General features: G+C 35.1%; 1 protein-coding gene across 1 annotated transcript in view; it reads right to left on the bottom strand.

Annotated features, from left to right (window-relative positions):
• The window catches only part of LOC150081576 (uncharacterized), a 302,450-nt gene extending 299,331 nt beyond the window's left edge, over positions 1 to 3,119 (bottom strand). Inside the window, exons 1-3 of the mRNA XM_090380248.1 lie at positions 3,078 to 3,119; positions 2,981 to 2,991; positions 2,647 to 2,833 (exon numbers count right to left, since the gene is read on the bottom strand). Of these exons, the coding sequence (XP_090236374.1) occupies positions 2,647 to 2,833; positions 2,981 to 2,991; positions 3,078 to 3,119 (240 nt within the window). The remainder of the gene's footprint in view (positions 1 to 2,646; positions 2,834 to 2,980; positions 2,992 to 3,077) is intronic.
• Positions 3,120 to 11,554: the final 8,435 nt, after the last annotated feature.

The raw sequence follows: 11,554 nt of genomic DNA on the forward strand, positions 1-11,554 counted from the left end.
GAAAAGTTACACTGAATCTTTGATTGGAGAAAAAATTCTAAATGTTCCAAGAAGATTAGGTCTGAATGTAAAATTCATTATTTAGAATTTCAGTTGGCTATACCACCAACTGAAAAAAAACCACGCCCGACTAAGCCGTGTTGAGAATATACGAGAAATAAAAAATGTTGCGGAACACACTATTATTGTCCAGTGCACTAAGAGAAGCTAGCTCTTTGCGTGAAGAAAATATTTTTTGTGAATAAATTCTGTTTTCTGACATAGTGGTTGATTTTTCATTCTTATCCCAGAAGCCAACTGTCCATCAGTTGCATATATCTGCTATGAATATACTCGTAGCTGCGCCTGAAAGGCAAGTCATACCAGTCTGAGCTAACTCGTAGTTAGCAGATCTTCAAATACGAATTAACTCGTAGTCGGCACTCAACACGTTAATGACATCAGAACAATGTTGTATGTAATATTGTTTTCTTTTAAATTTTTTTATGACATTACTAGACGAAATATTATGTCAAAATATATTAAAATAGTCAAAATATTAAAAATAGGTATGTATGTAGAGATATCTGTACTATGATTTTTTGATGACCTGGTAAAAAAAATAAATAATAATTAAAGTTTAATTAAATTCATTAGGTTATGTATTATGTAATAAAATAAACAAGTTATGTGACCAGGTCTATTATACATATAATGTTTATACATATTCTATTATCCATTTATTCAATTATCCATCATGGTCTCGGTCCCCATACCCTGACGGACAATCGAAGTTCTACTGTATATAATTATGCCATTCTCAGTGTAATTAAAGCTCAATCAAATCATGCAGATTCTCACCACTAACAGCCATCCACTTCATCAAATAACAGAACATAAGACATTTCAGTATTCTCACAAAACCAAATTCCTGCTAAACAGGCTTATATCACCCTGGTGCAGACATGTGGCAAGGAGGACCCCATTGTGTCCTGCTGATCATTTATCAAACAATGCTTGCTGAAACAGAATGGTTTCTTGCATAGGGCAATAATGAGACTGTAGTTCAAATTATGTCCAGCACATAAGGAAGCCACACTGAAGAAGAAAAAAAGAAAAACAAATGATGGCTTTTGACGCGCACGCGCGCACACGCTACAGTGAAAGAATGGCCATACTAAAGAGAAAGGGCCATATTAAAACATCCTTCCAAGAAAACAAAGATGAAAAAATTTCTCACACATTCATTCTCTACATTCGCTGCCATTTGATTGCCATCGCTTGGCTGCTTTTAAAAGTGATGATCAATCAATCTATACATGGATGAATGCTTCAATAATAAAGTTCTTCACAAGAATAACAATACCCAAACATTACAGCTGACAAAGGTGATACTGCTCCTTTTATTTTCAGGTCCTTTCTAACCCTACAAAAACTTAATAATATCCTTTATTACTAAGCATAGAATATGAAGCTACAATCAAAAAATCCTAACAATGACTGTCTATTGGGACTATATCTTCCCAAGTGCTGTTTTTTTATACTTTATATATTACTAGAAAATCCTAGTGTATTACACAGACAATTTGCAGACAGAGCTGTTCCTCAGCTGTCAGCAAAATACCTTTCCAATAGTGACTTTGCTCCAGTAGGTTGACAGTAAGAGTGCAATTAAAAATATAATTAAAAAAACTACCTGTTTTGCCAAAAAAAGACTTGTAAATGGTGAAAAAAATTCATCAAATTTCCTTACCTTATGTTAAAACTGACGAACAAAACACACACACATCTGGATAGCTTCACAAGATAAAATAAAAAATAATAATAATAAATACCCATTGTCACCGATGAAATGGGTATTTATTATTATTTTTTGAAAAAAAATAATAAATTTTGAAAAAAAAACTTTGAAAAAATATGGACTAGTTTTTCATTTTACATTTAGCAAGCTTGACTGTCCACATTCTTCTGCCCTTTACAACTATCCACTGCTAAAACCAGTATCAGAAAAAATAGAATTTATAAGTAGTGAGAAGCCAAATGCTTCTTTTCTATAGATAAAAGTACAAAAACATAGAGGTATTTCCAAGTTAATATCTGGAAGTGCTACTAATTTATACTATAAATTAGCTTTGGTGGAAGCAATTAGCTTGTTTCTTCCAAAAGTATATATCAAAACTTTACATGTGGATCAAGTATGCTTTTACTTTAGTTTGTGGCCCACGTGATACCCTACAAGTCCACATTTTAAACAGCCAATAATTCAGAATATTTGTCTGTTACAAAAGAGGGAAGGTTTTAATGTTAAATTACATTATTATGTTTGATTTTCTTTTAGCCAACATGTTGTTAATTAAAGGAATAAGTTACCTCTAGGGGTAGTTGAGGTTGTAAGTTTGGGGAATTCAAAGGTCAGCTAAATAGTTGCTGATGTGAGAAGGGAAACACACATGTAGCTTCCCCCCCTCCCTTTTTTATAGATTTATATATATATTTATTTATTTATTAATTTTTTTTTGTCAGCAAAAGCCAGTATCTGCCTTGTACTATATAGCTAATACTAATACTATACACTAATCAAAATACTATGTACATCAAATTTGATGCTGAAATTCAGGTCCATAATCTTTGCTAAGTAACTATGCAAATAATATATAACTAAAATACCTTTTTCCTGTCAGGCAAAGTGGGACAAAATGGCTTCAAAGGTATTTCACTTAAAGGATTATAAGAATCATCTACTGAAAACACTTCTGTGCCATCTTCAAATATTATTTGATAGTTGCTGATAAAACATGCAACTATTTGATTAGTTAATGACTGTTCTTTAAGTCCATTAAAGTCATCTGTAACCCTGAAATGTTTGAAAACCAACAATTAAATTTGACACAAAATATCAAATAACATTAATAGTAATGTAATAATGAACAGCTATGATTCTAATAAAATCCATAAATGACATCATGTAAGTTCCGCTAACTAGTAATTAAAGAATGCCTACTTATCATTACCCTTAAGAAAATTAAGTTTAATCAGAACTTAAACAAGGTGTTTAATATTACAACAATAAGTGCACTACTTAACTTAAAACTACTTACAGGCACTAAATCTATGTTCCATTTAAGGTGTACTGTGTACATTCTGTTAGCAGAATGCCAACAAATCAAAAAAATGCCAACAGTCAGTAGCATAAATAAAACCTGCAGCAAGACAGCATTGCCATTAGAATAAGTAACAATCAGAACACCTGAAGGAATGTCTTTCTGCCTTACAAAGCATCATGATATTTAAGCTCCTCAAATTACCCACTGAAAACTCTGGTACCATATTTCAAACAGCAATTTTTGAAACAACTTGCAGCTTAGGGTGGTCTGAAACTGACATACATATTAATGAAGTTTTCAGATTAAGGATAAAATCAGAAATTTGAAAGTAAATGGTTGGAAATTTAAATCCATAAAGATTTTAAAATAAGACCAAATTAAATTCCTGGACAACTCATCAACATGCTCATTCCAACTGCACAAATGGTGTGGAGGTGGTGGCTAAACAATTTCACACTAGAGGACCAAAAAAACAGAAAAATCAATATATCAATGTCCATGAATTAAAATACTGACCAATAAAATAAATGTAAAAATGAAAAATATAAAAACAGCTGGAAAAACTTTTTACTTTCAATCTTTAGATTTCCTTTATTCCTTAATAATTTATTCTTAATAAATTAATTTTAAAAATTTATTTATTCTTTAATAATAATAATTTGGTTGGTATATGCAGGGCATTTGAAAAGTTCTGAGACTGGACACACAACAGCACTATACAAAGGGTACTAGGAAAGTTTTGCAATACAGCTTTGTTTATTTAATTTTTTCAAAGTAATTTCCTCTACATTCAATACACCTCTCCATCCTCCGAAACCAATCTTTAAACCAGTTCTGCCAAGTTTCACTAGGGAGTAAAGCACACTCGTTGTCCCAAGCCCGTAGAAGGTCCTCATCACTGGAAAACCGCCTCCCTTTTAGCTTCATTTTCACATGCGGGAACAGTGCAAAGTCGCAGGGAGCAAGGTCTCAAGAAGTTTCAGTCCTGTCGTGCTCAAATATTCGGTGCAGGCTTTGGCGCGGTGAGCTCGAGCATTATCGTGATGGAGGTACCAGGTGTCCATTCTTGACTTTGGCCGCAGGTTCTTCAAAGATCCAATGACTTTAGGCAGGCATTGTTCAGTATACCACTTAGCTGTGACTGTCTTCTGCGTGTCCAAAACGACACGTTCCACAATTCCACTCGATTTGAAAATTACAGCTATCATTTTCTTCTTTACAGATCGGGATTTTCTGACAATTACGGGTGTGTCGTCATCATCAAAGACCCAAACTTTGTTTTGAGCCTTGGTCGGCAGATCGTAATAGTACAGCGAAGTGTCGTCACCTGTCACGATGTTGTTCACATACCGAGATTGTCCCTTATCAAACTTTTTTAACATCTCCCGGCACCAAGTCACACGTCGTGTCATCTGCTCTTCAGTCAGTTGATGCGGCACCAGAGAGAACAAAGTTTCTTCACGTGCAAATGATCTTGCAGAATCGAACGAATTGCTGGTGCATTTAGGCCCGAAGTATCCTCTATCTGCTGGTAGGTCACTCGCCTGTTTTCGTCAAGCATTTTCCTCACAGCAGTAACGTTTTCCTCCGTAACTGACGTTCGTGGCCTTCCCGGCCTCTCCGAATCCTCCAGAGTGAAATTTCCCCTTTGGAATTCTCTATACCACCTGAATATCGTTGTACGATGTGGACAATCATCATCTAGTGCAAGAGTCATTTCTTCTAAGCACTGGTCTATGGTTAAACCACGCACGAAATTATACCGCAAAACTGTCCTTATCTCATTTCGTGACCACGATGCCATCGCAAGCACTTTACACTCTCACTACTAATGAATAACTGAGCCCATTGACTTGGCGCGGCGGCTACTATGCACGTATGAACATGTCTCAACATGCAGCAACAAGCAGCTTCCTGTGATTCATTGTTGCATCATATTGCAAAACTTTCCTAGTACCCTTTGTAAGCGGCTCAAGTGGAGCAGTAAACAATGGTTGGGGACTCTTCATTAGATCTAGTTTAATGAAGTGTCCCAACCCATGTTAACATTGAAATTGTGCAGAAAGTAAAGGATGTTGCATCTTGATGAACAAAAACAATATTTCATACACTTTAAAGCAAGATGCAAGACTGAAATTGGGAAAAAATGGTCAGGAAATGACGTAGCTTATCCAGAAAACATGGACTTCAGTATGACATTGGTATTCAAGCCTTAGAGATAATATTAGCCCAATTACAGCAAACTGAAAACGTATACAAGAATACTGCCATCTTTGTAACACATTTTCACTTCATAAACTTCTCCGATTTTTGATAGAGATCTCACTCTTGGCATTTAACTAAGAGGATAAATCCATTAACAACATGGAGGTTAAACAAGCTATGTATGCTTCTCTTCAGAGAAGCATATATAACTAGCCATCAATGGATGAGTCACAAAAAATTGCCCTTTTGCATGCATTAGAAAAGTGCATATATATGAAGGCTACTATTTCAAAAAATAAATTATACAAAGGTTGCTATTTCAAAAAATAAATTATACAAAGGTTGCTATTTCTAAAAAGAAACTGACCCTAACAATTCCAAGTAGTTCCAATTCAAAGTAACAGGTACAGTCTCAGAACTTTTTAAACGCCCCACATAAATGAGAGAGCAATCAATCTAAACTTCACTGCATAAAACCACTGTTTTTATGGTACCATTCACAACACCGATGATTCTGGGAGTTTGAAAATCATAATTTTTGTAAAAGTGAAAGGTCATTCCTGCAAGCCTTTTAGATGTCACTTTATTAGAAGGAAATAATACCTTGAACCATAGATTTCATGTGCTGATGAAGATCAGGTGAGAGGATTTTTCAGCATTTTCTTACAATACCTGATTCTATATAAAATACAACTGGTTCCTTTAAACAATATATGATTGTGCACTCTGTCAAAATTATATGAACTCATTTTCATAATGCAGGAACCTTGATTAAATTCAGATTAAACTTATTTTGAAATGGAGTAAAAAAGTATAAGTTGTTTAAATTAATAATTAAAAAGTGTAATAATGCAAAACAAGTTTTATTTCTTAACGCTCAAGATATACTGTATTAACATTTGTCAAAACAATTTCTTTAAAGAGTCAATAAGGAGTCACACGTAGTCAAAACTGCCAATGTTGCCCACATATCAACTACAGGATGGTCAATTTTTATTTCTATCAAAGGGGGCTAAAAATTTTCGAATTAAATTTCTGGCAGGCTCTGAATAAATACCGGTCTTAGGCCATAGTTGAAGGTTTATGTTGCTTCTGTTGTTTTTCAAATTTTTGCTTCACAAACAAACAATGAAACTACTACTACACACATATATATACACTCAAACACACATCTAACAGCTCATATGCAGTACGTTAGAATATTTCTCAATTTAACTGTGGAAATGTCCTAACCTGCTATGCAACAACTCTAATAATTATATGCAGATTCCATGGGTTTAGTTAAAATTAACTAGATTTTTCTAGGGATTCTTCTGCAAGGGATTTATCCAGTAAAGTCATTACAAGCTTGGGCCCTAGAGTACAGTAATTTTATGTAACTTTCTAATTTTTTTAGGCTGTGGTGCAACAACATCACCAGTACTATAGAATAATATGCACTTGGATTTATCCAAAAGTTGGGATAAACTAAAAGATCTGTGGACTGATCAAGTCATTTTCACCTGTTATAGACTGCTAGCATTTGGACCAGTTGGCGTTTTAATTATATTGGCCTTTTAGGTGCTCGTGTTTTCATGGTGTCAGTATTTTGACTTATTAATCATTTCCACGTTTTGGCATTCTACTGTGGAAGTATTTTAACCCATTCCCTTTACGTCAATGGGAAATTATGGGAGTGAAGTTGAAATTTCACATGTTTATTTAATGAAAAAACTTTCTAGCCTACAGGCCAGTAAGGTTCCCGGGGTTGACAGCATTTACCTTTTAATCTTAAGAGAGGAGGCCAGTGAGTGCACTGAACCTTGAGGCTCATTATGAGAGCCTCACTGGACTCAGGCGAGATTCCGCTGGATTGGAAAAGTGTCAACATATCTCCAATACATAAGGGCGGTTCTAAGAGTGAAGTGGGAAATTACCAGCCAGTTAGTCTAACTTCAATAGTAGGGAAAATCATGGACACTATGATCAAGGGTGGAATTCAGGATCACTTAGATATAAATGGAATTCTGAAGGATACTCAGCATGGTTTTGTAAAGGGAAAATCATGTTTAACTAATCTGGTTAGCAATTTTGACAGGGTCACTCAAGAGCTGGACTTAGGGAATAATTTCAACATTGTTTATTTGGATTTCAGAAAAGCATTTGGCTCAGTCCCACATGAGCGGTTACTTTATAAGCTGGAACAGGGTGGAATCCCGGGGAAAATCCTTAGATGGATAGCTGGATGGTTTCAAGGCAGGAGGAAAAGGGTTGTGATAAATGGTTATTCCTCAGATTGGGTTGATGTAAGAAGTGGGGTTCCCAAAAATCAGTATTAGGACCTCTGTTATTTTTGATTTTCATAAATGACATCGATAAAGGGCGTGATGTCTATATTTACAGATGATGTAAAGACTGGTAGAGTAGTTAATTATTGCCGCCAAGCAGAGCTTCTTCAGAAGGACCTAAATAGACTTCAGGGATGGTCAGAAAAATGGCCGCTATGCTTTAATCCAGCAAAGTGTAAGGTATTGCACCTGGGGAACAGTAACCCCAAAATAACTTATACACTTGGCGGAGTTGAACTAAAGCCGGTAGTGGAAGAAAGGGACTTGGGTATTACGATATGGTCAGATATGAAGTTCTCTGAGCATTGTAGAATGGTTGCAAGGAAGGCCCATGGTGTTCTATTGATGATTTATCGAACAATCGCTAGTAGAAATAAGGGCATCATAATCCCATTGTATAAGGCTATTGTAAGACCACACTTGAAATACTGTGTTCAATTATGGAGACTGCACCTAAAGAAAGATTGTGCTTCTTGAAATGGTCCCAAGACAGGTAACTCGCCTAGTGAGATCGGCAAAAGGCATACATATGAGGAAAGACTTCGAATATGTGGGTTGCAGAGCTTGGAAACTAGCACCTTAGAGGAGACTTGACTGAGGTGTTTAGGGCTCTGAGAGGCTAAATTAATTAATTAAATTGGCATCGTTTTGGTTATATCGCATATTGCTGTTGTTGTTATTTGGTTTTTAGGAGCATTAGCAACTAAGGCCATATTGCTCTGGGGATATTGCGGTGGTCATTCCCTGACCTTTCCGCATCCTCCGTATTTGGTGGTCACAGGCTCGAACCCCGGTCTAATTAAGAAGCATGTGCAACACACTGCTGCTCCTGCCCACCTGGCTATGGAGGCGCCTATATCTCATATTGTGAGTGCCTTCACAAAGAGTTGCCATGGTACTGTACTACGTTAAAATGATGCTTTTGCACTAACCTACATGTCAGTTATTCTACCTCGTAGCATGAGACCTTTGCCCTTAAATATTTTATACGCTCTGAGAGGAATAAGCAAAATGAATAAGGATGAAATTTTCACAGTTATAAATGATTCTAAAACAATGGGCCATAATTTCAAGTTACAAGGAGAGTTATTTAGACTGGATTACAGGAAGTTTTATTTTAGCCAGGGAGTTATAAATTACTGGAATAAGTTACCTACATGGGCGGTAGAGGCTGACAGTTTGGGGAAATTCAAAGGTCAGCTGGATAATTACCTAAGGGAGGAGGGAAATGCATAGGTTGCCCATTTCCTTTTCTCTTATTAATTATTATTATTGTTTTAATATTCTTCTTATTATTTTTTAATTTTCTTCTTCTAATTATTATTATTTTTCTTATTATTATTATAAATTTGTTTTTATTCTTATTATTTTATTTATTTTTTGTTATTTTATTATTATTATTTTTTATTTATTTTATTTATTTATTTTTTTTTTTGGCTGATGCAGCATAAGCCATAGACTTCCTTGCACCCTGTGGCCATTACTAATACTAATACATTCATTATTCTTACTGTTGCTGTTCTGGCTGTCCGCATTATGAATTTTGCCACTGAGACTTTAAACAATTTGACTGCCTGCTGAGTTAACTATGAAGTTGACACTTGCTTTAAAAAGTTCCATAGGGCTGAAACTTCATGCTCTAAAATACTCAAGTGTAATTTAAACACCTTTCAGCATCACTCATATTGTGAATTTCACTGTCACTGGGCTGATAGTGCAACTCCTCTAGACTATCAGTTCTTAACCATTTTTTTTAACATTGAACATAAGCAAACTACTCTTACATGTACAACATACCACAATTTGCTGAACTAATGGGTAGCAATGAATTTATTGAACAATGAAATTATTACAAATTTTCTGTGACACAACTCCTAGCTTTTTGTGATACTAACTGAGAACTATTGCTCTGAATTACTTGAGTCAAAAAGAAAATTTAATACAGCTAACTGAATTTAAGACAGAAAGGAAAATATTTCCATACAAAATATGCAAGGGCTGCCATACTCATTTATTTAAAATAAATTGAAATAGTAAATAAAACTTTCCTATAAAGGAAAGTTTATTCTTTATTTTTGTTCATAAATGAACAAAAATAAAGAAAAACATGTTAGTCCCAAAAATTAATTTGTAATATTTTTATAAGAGCCTCCTCATCACCCTTTATAAATTGTTTCTTATAAAATATTATGTTTTTGCTCGCTGTATTTTGATTTACACATTTACTAAAAAAAAATAAATGATACAGAAAAAATTTTTATTAAAGTTTCCCAAAATTAACACAAAATATTATCTAAAAATTACAGACCCTATTAATAGCATATTTGTAATATCACTTTACATGTAAAATGCTAGATGTGCTTTATGTGATTGGTGTGACTAGTATTAGATTACGTGACTAAGTTTGTTTGTTTGTTATTTGGGTTTTTAGGAGCATTAGCAACTAAGGCCATATTGCTCCGGGAATATGCGGTGGTCATTTCCTGACCTTTCCACGTGACTAAGTAAAAATTTTAAACAGACCACTAATGTATTTGGTACTTTCAAGCCTTGTAACAAAACAATATAAATATTGTTACTCCAAATAAAATTTTTGCCTATTCACTAAAATGTAAATATATTTGTATTAGTAGAGGAAAATGATGCAAAAAAGCAAGTTTATACAGCATCAGTCAAAAAAAAAAAAAAAACTTTCCCATTTCAACTAACCATCACCTCCAACATTTTGTCAAGTTCTTTCTTGGACTAATTCAAGCTATCAACTTTCACAACATCATATGTAAGTTCGTTTAAGCAATAAACCACCCACTGGCTAAAGCCAAACTTCTGCTCATCTATTCTACAACCATCTTTCCTCAATATGAATTTATGTAACCCCGGGGGCTCACATCTGGTGAGTATGGGCTTGGCACACCCAGGGTCCTGAGCCGGATATCATCATTCTTCTCTTTCTTGGTGATTCCTTTCTACCACTCACTCACTCACTCACTCTCTCTCTCTCTTAGGGTAACTAGGGGAATTTTTTTTTTTTTTTTTTTTGGCTGGTGCAGCATAAGCCTCAGGCTTCCTTGCACCATATAGCTAATAATAATAATAATAATAATAATAATAATGTCCTCCCCCCCATATGTGCATAATCTGAGTAAGAAGAATAATCCCTTCAGCATTCAACTTGCACAATCCATTCAAAGCCTTAAACACCTCAATCAGATCACCTCACTGGTGACTAGTCTCCAAATGTTGCAATTTGCAGAACTGAAGCCTTTCTTGGCAAGAGCACCCTTTTGGGTGCTCTTGCCTTTTGTTCCCTTCATCAATATCATTTCCCTTCTCTGTACCTAATCCAGCAGCTCTCCTTCCTTTCTGAAATCAGGCCTCCGGACAGGTATGCAAGTACTCAAGATGTGGCCTGACCACTGCCTTGTACAATGAAATAATCTCCTCCTTATCTCTGCTAGCAAAATTCCTGATCATTGGCAAAACCCCACATACTATCCTAGCAGCCTGTCTACACTGCTGAGAGAACTTCATATCTGACTGCATAATTACCCCTCCCCCAGATCTTTTTTTATTTTCCACTACCCTAAATGTAATAACCACACAGTCAGTATATTAAACTAGGATTATTGCTACCACGTGTAGTACTTTGCATATGTCAATGTTAAACTCTAATTGCTTAATTTTTCTAGATCTTGTTGCAGTAGCATGTAATCATTACTATCATTAACTACCCAGAAACCTTCACATCATCTGCAAACATAAGACATCATCTGCAAACAGCCTGGTATGCCTCCATCAATATCATTCATAAATTAAACAATGGATCCAGTGCCAAACCATGGGGAACTCCACTGATAACATTAGTCCACGAACAGCAGTGTCCACTAATAACAACTGTCTTCTCCCATCTGTCCCTTTATCCAGAGCAGCAACTTGCTT

Source organism: Mastigoproctus giganteus, chromosome 8 (genome assembly GCF_048544385.1).
Source record: "Mastigoproctus giganteus isolate SK-2022 chromosome 8, ASM4854438v1, whole genome shotgun sequence".
Lineage (NCBI taxonomy): Eukaryota > Metazoa > Arthropoda > Arachnida > Uropygi > Thelyphonidae > Mastigoproctus > Mastigoproctus giganteus.